Genomic DNA, 17,833 nt, shown 5'->3' with positions numbered 1-17,833 from the left:
CACGACCAGTGATTCCCACTGGCCATAGGGATCCCAGGCACAAAAGAGTTGTCTTTTCCTTGGAAACTCTATTGGGTACAGGTTGGGGGTAATGTCTGTCCATCTAACTCTCTCCTTTCTTGGCTGTCTTACTCTTTTCTTGTGAAATCTAGGAATCACAGAGAGGGCCCCAGAGTTGTGGAGGTGGTTGAGTCAATTTTTCTGCGGGAGAAGAAAATCTGCATGGATATTTTTCATGGAGTATCTGAGATACATGATTCTTCATGCTGGCAGGAAGTCAGATTCTGATCTCAGTTACATCTGTGCAAATTAGCAGTAACTCCCCATAGGTTATATAGATTTACTCCAGATTTACATTTATGTAAGGAAGAGCAGAACCTGGCCCCTAGAATCAAAGCAACTCCTTATCCAATTAACACAGTCTGTATTTGACTATGATCATCAAGTGAAGCAGTCAGTGTTGTATTACAAGGAAATAAATGGAATAAAAAGAGTCAGATATAACAATTGGGTAAGTCCTAATAGGTCATCTAGTGCATCCCCTGCTAATACATCAATGTTTGCTAAAGTAGATTTAATAGGGCTTTGTTCAGTCTAATTTTAAAAATCCCAAGCAAATAGGTCTCTCACCTCACCACTTCCCTGGGGGAGGCTATTCTATAGTCTAATAAATATTACTTAGTATGTGAATTCTAATGTTTTTAGATTAGCTTTTCCTTTACTTAATTTGATGACATTGGTCTTGATTGTCCTCCCCTGCTCCTGGTACCACTTTCCCAATCTGTACTTAGATTAGAAAAACCATGATTCTATGACTAGACTGGACTATTTTCATAAACAAGATAGAAATAAAAAAACCAGACACTGATCAGGCAAAAGATTTCAATTAGCATATTTTCTCTTCATATATTTCAATTTCTACATCTATTGTTGGATATGTATTTTTTAAAGTTTAATACAGAAAGAGGTCACTAAAATAGGTCACGACAATAATTAAATGTAGTATGCAGTATTGGTAACTGCAAGCACACAAAATAATGAGTCAAGCCACCCACAATCATGAGATATTTATTCTAAATCTCATGATTTTAAGTCTAATACATTTGGGATCCTTTTTATTTGCCTTCTGGTTTCTGAACCTTCAGGGTGCACTTGGATCATGTTTCTCTCAGCAACAAGGAAAAGAATGGAAGTGAAGATTCTCACCTAATCATATGACTCTAGGAGTAGGGCTTTGAGCAAAACACCAAATATCACAAGAGTCTCACTAACATTGGGAGAGCTGGCAACAGTCAATAAGGGTGACATTCACCCCATGATATCTGGACTGCACAAGGCCCTACTTGTCCTTAAGGTATGGAGTAATGATGTAGCTAATGTGAGCCTACTCCTTGGGATGAATCTGACCCGGAGTGAATTAGTAGACAGTGTAGTATGAATTACCTCCCAGTGATTAGGAAGAACAGTGTGAGGATGACCAGGAGAGTGAATCCACCAACAGCAGCTGTGGCAATTACAAGAATCTGCCCCTGCTCCGCAGCTATATCAGAAGCTGAAACACAAACACAGAGAAGAGGGGTTAACGTTTCGATGAGTGTGATCAACACAGAAAGGATCGTAATATCTCACCAGCCAAATGCCTGACTACTCCGATATCTGAAAGTTGCAGTGATTTCTCAGATGATTAGTGATTCCCTATGGAGGGAAGGAGAGGAGGTCAACAGGCCAGTAGTTAATTCCTTGCACTGCTCCTGAAGGCAGTTTGACAATTCGGGATTAAAGAGGTACCTGGGGGCTGCACAGACATTGTCAATGCCATTTTCTCCTCTGTTATTTTGTCCTGAAATTGCTGTTCCTGCCTTCCAAAGCTTACAGATTACAGTAAAAATAACTGGAATTTCCAGCCCTTGGCATTATCAGTTCATAAAAATAGCCAATAATAATGAAATTTAAAATTGAACCTGATTTTCAAACTAACACATCATGCATATTTAAATCTGTAATTATCCAGTTAACCTGCAAGTACACTACCACCTACAGACATGGCTAGCAATCTGCACACAAAATTGTGCATGCAGTTGTGCACTTACTACAGTCTGAAAATCAGGCCCCATATTTAAAAGAGCCCAATGCTATATTATACTAGATCATTGTAATAATAATAGTAATAAGATAATAGTAAAAAAATAATGCTTTGAGTTCTTTCCAAACACAAGAAATAAAACTCATGAAGTGGAATTCGTTTAGAAGGGTTTTGGCAAAGCAATTGTATTCAATTATTAAAAAAAAAATAGATATTTAAAGTCCCAAATGGTTTGTGGCCTTGCTATAGGAATAAAGTGCCACTTCCTTTGTGTTCTGGTGCAGTTGCTAAGATCAGCTGTGTTTCCTGAGTATAAGCTTTACAGGATGATCATATGAACGCCTATGGAATTCTCAGACTCTTGCAATTTGTCAGGGTCCAAGTTTAGCAGACTTCTAGACACACTGACAACACATTTATTTAGTCAGCTTAACCCTAAGCCCAATTCTGCAGGCAACTCTTCCAGTATTGTATGCATGAGGACTATAAAACTGAGTCCCACAGAAGCCAGTGACAAGGCTTTTAGACTCAAACTATAAGGTCAGAAAGGACCATTATGAGCATCTAGTCTGACCTCCTGCACAACACAGGCCACAGAACTTCACCCATCCACTTCTGTAATAGGTCCCTAACCTAAGACAGAGTTATTGAAGTCCTTAAATAATGATTTAAAGACTTCAAGGTACAGAGAATCCACCAGGGTACAGAGAATCCACCATTTTAGCATGTGGGTATGCCTTTGCAGCACAGGCTCTTAAGGCTGCTAAAATATTTGTATGCTTTAACTAGAAGGTGCTTTGGCAAAAGGCACCTGCAGCAGGATGTGGTCCCTGCCCTGCGTTTTTGCACCCACAGAAACCATCTCAGACGCTACTGGTTGTGTATCCACTGTACCTTTTATTTGAGTTCCCTCCACCAACATCTTTACAGTCCTGTGCAACAGAACTTACAATATCTCCTCTGCTTTCTGTCCTCCACTCAGCACCCCAGAAGAGCAGAGGTCTCCCTTGCCTGAGGCTTCTCTGAGATTGCACTCAACTAGTCTTATACCTCTTCACCTGGCACTTCCTGTCTCTGCCTCTTTATCAATCTTGAGCTGATGGGCTAATTGACTCATTAGCTCACCCAGCCTGATTTGCTAATTACCTGCAACAACCCCAATCAGCTTTCTCTGGGGGAACTAATGGAGGTCAGAATGATTTGAGTGCAGGCTCACCTGTTAACTTCTGGCACTCCATCAAAGCAACAAAAAATGTTATTCTAAGATTTGTCTGTTTTTATTACTTTCCCCAACGAATCCTGGGTCTAAGCAAATCCCCTGAAAATATTGCTTCTGTGGGTCTGATTCTATTATTGTTGTTATTAATATTAAACATTTATATTGCAGTAGTGCCTAGAGACCAATCAGTTCAAGGTCTCAGTGTATTAGATGCTATATGAATGAGAGAAGGATTGGACTCTATTTTCTCCATCTCTCTTGCTCTGTAATTCTGAGGATCTTTATCTGCACCTAATTTTATATGAAATGTATCCCCTTCCTATATATTTCCATCTACTCCTTGTTTTTGAGTTTCCATGGGACACACATTATGTTGAGAAATAAGAATAAGTGCCCTATTAGGGGCCATATGTTACTGGGTATGTTAGCTGACTTCAGTGTAAGTGTAGGAAAGAGATCAACTTCAGCTTCATCAAGAAAACAACTCTGATTTCATGCAATTGTGCACCACGCAGAAAGCACAACATTCAGCTCTCCTGAGGCCTCCGTTGTTTCAAACTTTGGTACATCATCTAGGCTCCTCTGAGAAGAAACCTCTATACAACGTATCTTTTTACTCAGTACTTTGTGAAACCTAGAATACCGTTCACAAACTGTCAAAAGGCTCAGAAAAATGCTGTATCCAAGAGGGAACATCTGGACTTTAAATAATATTTGTGAGTGATTTAGAAAGTAATAGTGTAAGCTATCTTTGCAACAGTAATCAAAGCAAATAAAAACAATAGTAATTTATGTCCAATTTGCAATAAAAACAATGTATTAAAACTCTGTCATTAGGTTTCTGTCTCTATAATTTAATGGAGATATGTGCAGGCAGTAAATTACAATACTTCACTCAGTATACGTGGTTATAAACTGTTCACATACAAGTTAGATACATACTTCTTCCAATAAAAGATGCACCGAAACCTTTTATCAACTACTCACTGAATAGTTAATCTCCCAAGCAGTAACTAGTGATATTGTGGGAGTGACTTTAGACTTTGCATCATGTTACAATCAATAGTATCATATTCACTTGGAAAAAATCAACGTAAAAATGATGTGACACAAGTAACAATGCAAATAACAATAATCATCCCAAGCCTTCAGATCAAACGTTGAATATCATCTCTCAGCTGTCGGGCCCCTGCTAAACTACTGCAGAGATTGTTAAGGCTAGAGACATTGGAAAGCTGTAAAAAGAGAAGGAAATGTTAAATGAGTGCACATTGCCACCATTTAAAGCAGGGACTAGAGGACAAACTACAGCCCCCACAAGATGAGTTTAATAGAAAAAAAGCTATGCAGAAGCAATGAACTCAGCAGGTACAGAAGGAAAATGATGGGGGTTCACAGTGACTACCTGTTTCTGGACATTTTTAATACACACTTGCTACTAAATGGACAATCTGAAGCTTTCTTTCCTGATAATTCAAGTACTGAATATTGAGGAAGGATAGAGTTTATGCCGATAAAAATTGGTTCCATAGCCCAAAAAAGCATCATGTTGAATACTCAGAAAAGCAGAAGTCAGGCTTCCTGGATCATTTCTGTTTAGTTGGACTGTTTTTCTTGGCTTTTTAGCTAAAATTCCCATATATCCCCTTGCATCTCTTAGCGCCCACACCATCACCTCCCATCCAGGACCCCGCAGCTTATCCCTTGTTTCAACCACTTTCAACCACTCCCCGTGCCTCCCGATAACCTGCATATTGTCCCTGGATGTTGTATAACTTTGCCCCTTTAACTCTATGGGTTACCTGTTTGTTATTTTTTGAAACATTTACTCAATAAAAAAACTTTATATCAGTTTAGTAACATAAGTCCGTAACTAGGACAATATCCTGCACATGCAAGATGTTGGGGGAAGGAGGGGGAATACAGTGATTGAATTGGTCTTTTCGTCTCTAACCAGTATGATCCTTAGCTGGGATTGTATACCCTTAGACAGTGATTATTTTGCTCCTCTTGTTCTCTTCTACCATGTTGGCAGATACGCCAGAGTCCAATATATTAGGATTTTCTTCAAGTAGCCACATCACTACAAAGGGTCTCTTCAAGCCTGACTCTTCTTGATGACCTTAATTTACTTGTCAGATAAAAATGTCAAATGACAGAGAAGTATAATTGGAAAATGTGGGTTTGGTAAAAACTGACAGAAGTAGGTAAGGCCTGGAAAGTGATGGAAATGCTTATTTTTGCTTGAAGTGATCTTTGTAGAAATCAATAAAAGTACAGTGCAATGAGCAACACACACACAAAACCAACCAGGAAACACTGGCTATGGAATGGGAATACAGTAATAAACCAACTGCAATTTTCAGTATTCTTACAGAATTCTTGAAAGCAGAGGTTGGGCCAGGCATTTTGCTGTCCTAGGCGAATTTCAGCATAGAATCATAGAATCATAGAGTTGGAAGGGACCTCAGAAGGTCATCTAGTCCAACCCCCTGCTCAAAGCAGGACTAACCAGGACTAACCTGAGCTAAATAATCCCAGCCAGGGCTTTGTCAAGCCGCAGCTTAAAAACTTCCAAAGATGGAGATTCCACCACCTCCGTAGGTAACCCATTCCAGTACTTCACCACCTCCTAGTGAAAAACTTTTTCCTAATGTCCAACCTAGACCTCTCCCTCTGCAACTTGAGACCGTTGCTCCTTGTTCTGTCACCTGCCACCACTGAGAACAGCCTAGCTCCATCTTCACTGGAACCCCCTTTCAGGTAGTTAAAGGCTGCTATCAAATCCCCCCTCATTCTTCTATTCTGCAGACTAAACAAGCCTAGTTCCCTCAGACTCTCCTGATAAGTCTTGTGCTCCAGCTCCCTAATCATTTTTGTTGCCCTCCGCTAAACTCTCTCCAAATTCTCCACATCCTTTTTGTAGTGGGGGGCCCAAAACTGGACACAATACTCCAAATGCGGCCTCACCAATGCCGAATAGAGGGGAATAATCACTTCCCACGATCTGCTGGCAATGCTCCTATTAATGCAGCCCAATATGCTATTAGCCTTCTTGGCAACCAGGGCACACTGCTGACTCATATCCGGCTTCTTACCCACTGTTACGCCCAGGTCCTTTTCTGCAGAACTGCTGCCTAGCCCGTCGGTCCCCAGTCTGTAACTGTGCATGGGATTCTTCCGTCCTAAGTGCAGGACTCTACACTTGTCCTTGTTGAACCTCATCAGATTTCTTTTGGCCCAATCCTCCAGTTTGTCTAGGTCACTCTGTATCCTAACCCTACCTTCCAGGTATCTACCACTCCCCCTAGCTTAGTGTCATCTGCAAACGTGCTGAGGGTGCAATCTACCCCATCCTCCAGATCCTTAATGAAGATGGTGAACAAAACCGGCCCCAGGACCGACCCCTGGGGCACTCCGCTTGTGACCGGCTGCCAGCTAGACATGGAACCATTGATCACAACTCATTGAGCCCTATGCTATAGTCTGTTCTCTATCCATTTTATAGTCCATTCATCCAACCCATACTTCTTTAACTTGCTGATAAGAATACTGTGAGAGACCGTATCAAAAGCTTTGCTAAAGTCAAGGTATATTACGTCCACCGCTTTCCCCACATCCACAAAGCCAGTCACTTCTTCATAGAAAGCAATCAGATTGGTCAGGCATGACTTCCCCTTGGTGAATCCATGTTGACTGTTCCTGATCACCTTCCTCTCTTCCAAGTGCCTTAAAATGGATTCCTTGAGGACCTGCTCCATGATTTTTCCAGAGATTGAGGTGAGGCTGACCGGTCTGTAGTTCCCTGGATCCTCTTTTCTCCCTTTCTTGAAGATGGGCACTATATTTGCTTTTTTCCAGTCATCAGGGACCTCCCCCAATTGCCACGATCTTTCAAAGATAATAGCTAAAGGCTCTGAAATCACATCAGCCAACTCCCTCAGCACCCTTGGGTGAACTGCATCTGGCCCCATGGACTTGTGTATGTCCAATCTTTCTAAATAGTCTTGGACCTGTTCCTTCAGCACTGCGGGATGTTCACCTCCTTCCCATTCTGTGCTGCCCAGTGCAGTAGTCTGGGAGCTGACCTTGTCTGTGAAGACAGAGGCAAAAAAAGCATTGAGTACCTCAGCTTTCTCCAGATCCTCTGTCACTAGGTTGCCTCCCCCATTCTGTAAGGGGCCCACACTTTCCCTAATCTTCCTCTTGTTGGTAACATACCTGTAGAAACCCTTCTTGTTCCCCTTCACATCCCTTGCTAGCTGCAACTCCAATTGTGCTTTGGCCTTCCTGATTTCATTCCTGCACGTTTGAGCAGTATTTTTGTAATCCTCCCTAGTCATCTAACCAAGCTTCCACTTCTTGTAAGCTTCTTTTTGGTGTTTAAGCCAACCTGGACGCCTACCATATTTGCTATTCTTTCTGCACTTCGGGATGGTTTGTTCCTGTACCCTCAATAAGGTTTCTTTAAAATACAGCGAGCTCTCTTGGATTCCTTTCCCCCTCATATTAGCCTCCCAGGGGATCCTGCCCATCAGTTTCCTGAGGGAGTCAAAGTCTGCTTTTCTGAAGTCCATGGTCTGTATCCTGCTGTTCTCCTTTCTTCCTTTTGTCCATATACGCCCTCCTTCTATCTGATCCATTTCATCTAATTTTTTCACTTTTTCTACTATTTTTTAAATTTGACCTTTAGGTTTTAAGTAATAAAATCTTTAAGCTTTATGATGTCTCTGTTGTATATTTTTCCACCTTTAATAACATCCGTTTTTTAATTCCTTCACCTTCTTTCTCTCCATAAGTTTTGTGTCTTGCTATCTCTTCCCTTCTTCTATTCCCCTCAGATATATTCTTGATAGTGTATTACTAAAGTACGTATTACTAAAGTACGGGCATGAATTGTTTTACAGTGCCTTTTTAAAGGGGGAATTTGGTTTCATAGGATATAATTCACTAAAATTAGCCAAAACTCTTACTCCTTGGGAGATGTCACTTCCTTGTTTAAGGCAGAATTTGGCAAAAGCAGTGTTTGTATTAGTTTGGCAAAACCTCAGTCAGCTATTAGTCTTGTAAAACTAAAATAAGGGTTGCTTCAGATCTGGGTTCCATTTTTTTAAACCTGAAGTTTGGGTGTAGGGAGGTAGATAAATGTCTATTTCTATTTCAAACAGATGTGGGCAAGCGGGGATTGCGTTTTTCCTTTGCAAAACTTCACCACCATTCAGTTAGGCTTTTGTTTTACACAACGGCATCTCGGTCCCCGCACTTAGTAGTACTGTAAGGCTCCTTCAGATTCTTTAATCAGTTCTGATATCTAAAATCTGAAGTCAAAAAGAGTTTTCAGAATATTAGTCAACAGAAGAGATTTTTCTATCCTAAGACTGTCACTAAATCATCAAATGTTATATACAGAAAGATTTCCCACCAGACCAGGAGCAGTTTTAAAGCATCAAAGGTGGCCTGACGCCAGGCTAAAACAAACCTGCCACATCAAGAGAAAAAAAAATTCTTCCCATTGGCAGTAAGGTTGATATTATAAAACAATTTTTGTTTTAAAAACAACTCCTGCATAAGGAGGATACAACTGAAAAATACTGCACTGTGGAACAGCTGTAAATTGTTCAATATTTTACATGCTTCCTCTGGGCAGAATGGGCCTCTGAGGTCGTATAGTAAAGAACATTCCTCCAGAAACAGGAATACTGTAATTCATTAAGTATTTTGTGTTTTAAAGTCTCTTGAAGAGCACTAGTTCAAAAATAATAAAAAGACAATAAAATATGCTTATTGGACCAAATAGCTTGAATTGTGGGTTTTGGATCAGAAAAGTACATTTTAATATACTGCAGACAGGCTTAGTGGTTTGTGTACATGGTACATGGTGCTCCGGAGCCATACAAGCAGGAAATAAATAAGGGCTAGATTATGGCTTATGCAGCCACAAGAGCATGTGTTTGTGTGTGGTACCCAACCAAGCAGTTGGTGGAGACACTCTGACTATAGTCTGTTGAAGCAGGCAGAATACCCTAGTGGCATTAGGGGGGACATACTCAAAAACAACTGCTCCCCTCTCCATAAAGATACTACACCCAGGCCAACCAGTACCAGCCTCTCAGAACTAATGGGTGGGAAAGGGCTCTGATTATATTCCCACTCCACCCCACATGCACTTTTAAGGCAAGGAGTTCATCAGATCGTGTTAGCTAACCCCACCCACTTTCACACAAGGAGTACAAGCCTCAGCTTTCTGGCTGTTCCATTTGTTGGTCTGTACAAGGGGCGAAGGGTACCCTGAGCTCATTTGTCCCATACAACAACAGACACAGTCTACCAATAAGTATTTATGACCAACTAACAGAATGTAAATGTCCTCCCAGAAACAAGTGCGTAACTCCAACACCAGTGGTTAGTAGTCGTTGGCACTGGCGATCAACGCAATACAGCCACTATTTTTATTGATGTTACTGCAGCATATATATGTAGCATCTGATAACTGTTCAGTGATGATTGTAACCATCAAATTAAGATTTTCAAATTCTCCTTCATTTATTTACTGATAGTTCCAGTAAATTCTTTTGTAGCAAATAGCCCAAGGCCTGATTGGCCAAAGCACTGATTACTGAAAATGGTTGGCCTCCCTCTGGTGAAGTTAGGACTGAAAGAGTCCTATACTTCATTTACCTCCGTTCCCCTTGTTATTGAACTCCTTGCACCCAGAAAATATTAGACTCTTTTCTTTACTCTCTACGTAGAATATGTCAAGTCTAATCTCATTCTCATTTTTCTGCCTTTCTCCCCAATCCCTGCTACCTGACTTTCCCTCTTCTGTTCCCATACGTTTTATTGTTATTGACTATTCATTAAGCAAGATGTCAGATTAAGGAAGATTTCCTCTAAACTTGATACTAAGTGCATCTCTATCATGCATTTAGCTTTCCATATCTGCAGGTTAACCCACTAACTTGCTCTTACTCATAGCCGTGCACTGTTGCCCGGCTAACAGGCTAGCCATCAATCAATCTGCCTCATGCCACCTGGGATCAGATTAATTACAAGGATTTCTGAAACGCTTTACTTTACGCCAGCACTCTGCTTTGATTTTTCAAAGAACAAATCCAGGTATCCTCAAAATAGAGGACTAGCTAATGAGAGGGAGAAGAGAAATGGCATAGGGAAGTTTTGTAAAATTAAAAAAAAAAAAAAAAAGAATGAGCAGGGAAGAGAGGAGAGAAAAATGGGGATGACAGGGAGTCTCAGTGTAGGCAAAGAAGAAAGGAATGAAAAGATACATTATAAACTGTACTTGTGTTCAATCAGTAAATCTGACAGAGGGGATTTGGTACAGATTTTCCCAGCAATATTTTTGTTTGCACCCCCTTTCTGACCAACACTCATTGCCAGCTATTGATTGGTGGTAATTTCAAATGGAAGTTCTAGCTGCTATCACATTTCTGAGTAGTCACACAATATGCATTTTACATCCTCTTCGATTAATTAACTTTTTTTTATTATTCCTACAGGTTCAGACAGTCCTCTTTCTGCTTCATGCAACACCATTAATAATCATTCCACAATTTCTAGCTGTTCCTAGTAATGATGTATCTAATTTTATCCTAAATAATTGAAGCAGCACAGATTGCATTTCAACCTATAAACTGGAGCAAGCATGACAGCAGTCTCCCACGGAAGGGAGTCTTACTGCAATATTAAGGAAATGAAGATTACTTGTAACTGGAATTGATGACTCTGCATATTCCTATTCATGGGTAACGCGCTGACTGGTACAGCCTAATGGTGGAAACTTCTCCAAAATGCCCATTAAAGTACACATGCGCCCCCTCCTACTCCTCCTCTCAGCATTCATGAACATTCTGAGGGTAAGGCTATATAAGTGGGTCCTGTGCACTTTATTGTCTCAGTTCCTTCCACTGCTGTCCCAGAGAAACCAAGATAGGATGCTGAAAAAAGAAGGGATAGTGTGTGGGAAGTGCGAATCTGCAGAGTCTTCTCAAAGAATTGTGGTTGCAAATAAGTAACCTTCAATTCTTTTTCGAGTGGCTCTGCTTATTCCCACTCATGGGTAGTCTGGCAAGCAGGGAAAACAGGAGAGAAAAATGGTGGGAAGCATTCTAATCAATTAACAATTGAAGCACAGCTCTACCAAATCAAGCATCTGCTCTTGAAGCCAGATCCAAAGCATAATGTTTAGTAAATGTAGGGACTGACTTCCATGTAGCAGCCTTACAGATTTCTCCATTAGGAACACATTTAAGACAAGCAAAACATGCTGCTACTGCTCTAATGGAATTAGATTTGACATTAGTAGGCACAAGGAACCGCTGCTAACTTGTAACATTCAAGGATACATTGTTTTACTCATCTAGAAACAATTTGAGAAGATACATGATAACCCATATGATTCTTAGCATATGAAACAAATAACCTAGAAGACTTCCTATATCCTTTAGTTCAATATAAATAACATGCTAAAACCCTTCTAGGAGCTAAAGTATGTAAAGCACATTCCCCTTTATTAGCATGTGGTTTGGAAAAATCACTGTTTTATTCATTGTCTGACTGATATGAAACTCAGATACTATTTTTGGTAAAAATCTGGGATCAGGTCTAAGAACCATCTTCTCTTTATGAAAAAGTAGTGAATGGTGGGTCTGCTATGAAGTCATGCAATTTGCTCACCCTTCTAGCTGATGTTATAGCAATTATAAACACAGTCTTAATAGATAAGTAAAATAAAGAACACTCTGCCAAGGGTTTAAAAGACAACTTCATATGCATAGATTCCATCAAATTAAGATTCTCCTGTGGAAATGGATCTTTAAGGGGTGTTGGAGGGGATACATGTTAGGTAATTCCTTCAGAAACCTTTTAATCATATCATGTATGAATAACAATCTACCATTGATCAAAACATAAACTGAGAAAGCTGCCAAAAGTACGGTTAATGAGAAATTAAAGACAACCCCTCAGACTTTAAATACATCAGATGCTCCAAAACACAGAGAACAGAAGCTATAACTGGTGAGTCAGATTTTACCTGCATCCAAGAGACAAATCTAATCCATTTCCTCATAGACTAGAATTCAGCAATGCATTTTGAACAAAGGAGGAACAAGATTGTTCAAGATTAATCAGTCTGGTTGCTCAGGCCATCAGATGAAGAGACTGGATGAAGAATCCTGCCCTGCTGCTGGGACAACAGGCCTGGAGATGAAACAGTTTGTAGACCCCTTCCAACAGCTGAAGCAGGTCCATATATCATTGCTGTCTCAGCCAAGCTGGAGGGACCAGGATCAGTGTCACCTTGTCCTGTCTTATTTTCCTCACCATCTTCTGAATTAATGGAAAGGGAGGGGCATACAGATGTCCCATTCCCCAGTGCATTAGAAAAGCATTTGATATAGACTGACTGTCCTTTTCCGCTCTTGAACAAAAAAGGCAACACTTCTTGTTGAACCTGGTTGTAAACAGGTGCACAACTGGCTGACCCAAACTTGAGAAGATCTCTTGTATTGCCTGGTCCTTTAATGACCACTCATGCATTTGAGAACTGTCTCTGTTGAGCTGATCTGCTAACACATTGCTCAGCCGGCTAAATGCAGGGCTATCAGATAGACATCCTGTAGAAAGAATGTAACTATCCCAGAGATTGCCTCAGCACACAGCATAGTGGAATGAGCACCTTCTTGCTTGTTGACATAATACATAGCAGTTGTCATGTCTGTCTCTACTTGCACAACTTTCCCCTTTATATGAGTCAGAAAAGATTGGAGAGCCAGGTGAATCACTCTCAATCTAAAAACATTTATGTGCAGATTCTTTTCCTGAGATATCGAATGACCTTGAACAGTCAGAGAACCCAGATGAACTCCCCCTCCACTGTTCGATGCATTGGAGATTATTGTGATGAATGGCAAAGGAGGACTGAAAAGGACTCTTTTGAGACCATTGGTTCTTTTTCTCCACACACCAAAGAATCTAAAATGTCTTGTGGCCCGGTGACTAGCATGAAAAAATTATCCAGATTTGATTTGTAAACTGGAGCCATCCAATGTCGCATTGGCCTCATTTTGAGACATGCAAATAGAGTGACATAAGTAGTCATTGCATTGAGACCCATCAGACCTAAAAAGAAAATTTGTTTCTGGGTCTAATGACAATGAATCTTTTAAATATTATCCTCAAAAATCTTTCCTCTGGAAGAAAAACCCTTTCTGCTACTGAGTCCAATGCGGTTCCTATAAAGTGTATTCTCTAAATTGGACAGAAATTTAACTTTTTGACATTTGGAAGCAGCCCTAAATCTGTAAGAAGGGAAGTTGTAAACTGGATGTGAGTCAGCAGATTTTCTTCTGAAGGTGATTTCATCAGCCAATCATCAAAATATGTGTAAACAAAAATGCCCTGTTTTCTGAGATGCATTGCTGCTACAGATAGGCACTCTGTAGAGACTCTTGGTACTGCAGAGAGGCCTAACAGCAGGGCCTTCTACTGAAAATCTCTCTGTTCCACCACAAAACAGAGGTTATGTCCGATCATTTAGCCAAATATAAATATAGAAATATGCATCCTTGAAATTGAAAGCTGTGAACCAATCCATGTTTGAGAGTGTGGGACGATGGAGGCTTGCATTAATATTTGAAAGTGAAACTTTTTAGATGAATGTGTTCAACTTTCTTAAATCTAAAAATTGAAAGATTGATCATTTTTTCTGCATCAGGAACTATCTTAAATAAAATTCTTGAATCCCTCTTTATGAACTTCCTTTGCAGCTCCCATCAAAAGTAATTTCTGAAATTCCTATAAAAGAACAATTTTATGAGATGGTTCCCTGAAAAGTGAAGGATAAGGGGAATTAAAAAGAAGTAGTATTTTGAACTGTATTGCATAGACTTTTTCTATGATTTCTATGGCCCATTTGTGTGATGTAATAAGCCTCTCATAGCTGATAAAGTGGGCTGGCCTGTTTCCAAACAAGGGGTAGAAAGGAGCTTTGCCACTTGGTCCAAAACTCTTGACCCTTGTGCCAGATCTGTGGCTGTGTATTAAATGAAGAAGACAAAGCAGATCTGCTTTGACTTTTTTCTGGACCTGAATGGCCGCTTCTTTTGTTGAGACTGCGAGGAAGAAGTTGTTTGCTGATGTTGTTGCTGAAGTGTCTGAGATGAAAAATATGAAGAAGGTTGAGGATAAAATGTTCTCTGGTAATGAAAAAAAGGAATAGGAGGTGTCCTTCTAACAGTGGAGAACTAACCCAGAGAATGAGCAGTAGACCTAATCTCTTCTGACTTTTCCAAAAGCTCATCCGTCTTGTTACTGAAAGGACCACCACCCTCAAAAAGGAGAATCCCAATTTTAAAGCTAATGTCCAGGGACAGTGATGAAGGTCTTAACTATGCATGTCTTCTCAAAGTAACGACAGGTGCTAAGGCTCAGGCCAAAGACTCATAAGCATCAAAAGAAGCCCCGAGAGCATGTTCTACCACATTTTGTCCCTCTCCCAAGATAGCATTGGCTAATCTCCTCTGAACATCTGGTATCTCTTGCAGAAACATAACCATCTTCTCCCACAGATGGAATTGATAGTGGGACACTACATACTGGTAATTAGCTCTGCTAATATCTAAAGGTGAAGGAGAAAAAAACCTTCCTTCCAAGGGCATCCAATTTCTTCCTTTCTCTATTTGCTGGAGTTGAATGAGCTTAACCAGACCTAAATATATTATACACTGCTGCAATCACCAAATAATTGGGTGCAGGATGAGTATAAAAATACAAAACACCCTCCTGTGGGATTTGATATAGTTTATCTGCTTTTTTAGAAATGGGCTGACAGGAAGTAGGAGTAACCCCAATGGTCATAGCAGGTTGCAAGAGACCATTAAAAATAGATAAATGTATCCTATTCCTTGAAGGAGCACCAAGAATGTCAGATACTGACATTATCCACAGCAACTGAAGGTAATTTCAAAGTAGATGCCAGTCGATCCACCAAACTCATGGAATTGCAGAGCATCCTCTGAAGGAGATGATGCAGAAACAATGCTCACATTTTCATTAGGTGACAAATCTGGTTCAAACTCTGTATCCACCTAGTGATGTTCAAGGAGAGGAACCAACTCTTCTTTTTCTTCCTCAGACAATGTGTTAGGCACAAACTGATGAAAAGACTGAGGAAATTCAGACTTGGGTGGCATAAATCTGGAGAGCTCAGGTCTTTTGACTCTTTCATGATCCTCTTCTACTTGTGGATCCAAACTTGGATCTGTAATGGGTCTTACTGAAGATAACAACTGCACTGGAGCATGAACTGACATGAGAAGTGAGAAAGATCTGCCTGGTGACCCTATAGAAGTCTTAAGAGGAGGAAGAAGGAGAGATGGTTTTATCCTATGCCTCTTTTCAGGAGTAGAGGATTTAGACCTTGGAACTGATGAGGTCTTCTTCTTCCTATCCCCCAAAGAGCTCTCACTTAGATCTGAAGAATGATCAGGGCTGAATGATGAACATCTGCTACTATTATAATAGTCCTCTTTGGATCTGATGTTAGTACTGGGGTTTGTAAGGATAACAGTGCTGATCTTACAGACTTAGGCATCACCAGATCCAGAGAGAGACACAACTCTGTAATTCTGGATCATAAAATAGAATGTGGAATGGACTTGGGTCTCAGACTTGGTACCACAGAAGATGGATCCAAATCGGATGGAAGTGATAAATCTGACCTTTGGGATCTGGCACTGCTGACTCTGGATGTCTTCTCCTCTGCTGCCTTCTTTGGAACTGACACAGTCAGAACCTAGGCACAGGATCCTTAGCTCTGGACTGAATAGATGGTACCTTTGATACCCTGGCAGCTCTAATTGGAGGATATGATGAAATGGGAATGTATACCAGAACCAGTGAAGGCACATCCCTGAGACATCTCAGACATCTTAGCCTTACTCGTTGATGCAGTCAGAGACAATATGGACCTCTTAGTCTCAGATCCAAAGATCTTCTGGAACCCAATTGATTAGCAGGGAGAACTTCCTTAAGCAAGAGCACCAGCAGCCTATTATACTCTTCCTTATGTACTCTGAGTATTAAAGTGTGACACATGGAACCCCCAGAAAAAGAGTGACCCTCGGTGAGTCATTCAAGACACCTCACATGGTCATCCAATTCTGGGAAGATGACTGGGCAGGAAATACATCTCTTAAAGCCTGGCTGCTTCTGCTTCTGCTTGAGGTCTGCCATCCCATGCCATCCCATCCCTGAAAACTAACTGAACTAACTATAACTATTAACATAGTATCTATGTTAATATTAAAAAATAAATGACAATAAACTCTTCAAGGCTAAAATAGGAGAAAAAAGCCAGATCCAAAGGCCCAGAGTGGTTTGCTTTCATCTGACACGTGGCTGGAAGGAACTGAGATGGTAGAGGGCTCAGTGCCCCCCTATATAGCCTGGCCCTCAGAATTTTCATGAACACTGAGGGGAGACATAGGAGGGGGCACACATGTGCCCTAATGGACACTGCTTGGAGAAGGGTCTACTGCGAGGCTGCATCAGTTGGTGCATTACTCATTAGCTGGTATATATGCAGAACCACTCAAAGAACAATAATCTTACAAGATAATTTTAAACCTTATATTCATAACATTTTTCTATAGAGTAAGTCATCAAGTTTCATTTTAATCAGGAGACATTTTCTTTTCATATTTTAGTCCCTCTTTTCCCCAGATAGTGGTTAATTATATTATATTATTATTAGATTAGCAAACCCCATGGAAACCAAAACTAGAAGGTATGACAAAGCTCTTGTCTCTTTAATAGCTAAAGAAGTAAAAGAGGTTTGCAATGGCTATATGTGTCCACCTTGTTTCTGTTAGTCCAAGGTTTAAAAAATTTTATTTATAATTTATTATCTTTCATCTCTAAAATTGCTTCATGTAAACCATGGAACATTTGAAACATTTAAATAAAAAGCTATTGCTTTCATTTCCGACCTGAGAGCAAAACTCCACAGCCAAGTACATACTCTGACTGTGTTTATAACTATTACAAAAAATCACAACCTATTCTGCATCAAGAAATATTATTATGCTTGCTTTATTACTTAAATATATTTATCTTAAAATGCCTTTATTAAATTCGATCCAATGAGTTTTCAAGCAATTTTCTCTCTTGCAATAAATTACTTTATTAGTATTCTAGATGGCTTCTCCTCTTATGATTTTTCTTCACTGCCACTGAGGGGATATGTATTATGTATTTTATTATTATTAGCAGTAAATATTCATATTCTGATAGTACTAAAAGGCCTCAGGTCCCAAGTGTTGTATCCTGTACAAATACACAAAAGAAACAATCCTTGCCCTGAAGATTACCATCTATAGCGGATGTGGATTCAACACACAAGCAAATGAGTATGGTGAAGACTTGGGAGAATTTGTTAGTTTCATGTGTTTTTAGTTTACTTTTTGTTTGGTTTGTTTTAAACTGGGGTTAAAGAAAGGGTATGGGGGAAA

The 17,833-nt window shown here is 40.1% G+C and overlaps 1 protein-coding gene across 1 annotated transcript in view; it reads right to left on the bottom strand.

Annotated features, from left to right (window-relative positions):
• EPHA6 (EPH receptor A6) overlaps positions 1-17,833 on the bottom strand; it is a 709,227-nt gene that overhangs the window by 202,186 nt on the left and 489,208 nt on the right. The window contains exon 7 of the mRNA XM_067546257.1: positions 1,444-1,552. Coding sequence (XP_067402358.1) covers positions 1,444-1,552 — 109 coding nt within the window. The remainder of the gene's footprint in view (positions 1-1,443; positions 1,553-17,833) is intronic.

Source organism: Emydura macquarii, unplaced genomic scaffold (genome assembly GCF_026122565.2).
Source record: "Emydura macquarii macquarii isolate MOO-44397 ecotype Brisbane River unplaced genomic scaffold, CSIRO-AGI_Emac_v2 contig_1119, whole genome shotgun sequence".
Classification (NCBI taxonomy): Eukaryota; Metazoa; Chordata; order Testudines; family Chelidae; genus Emydura; species Emydura macquarii.
This window is presented reverse-complemented; position numbering and strand designations above follow the sequence as displayed.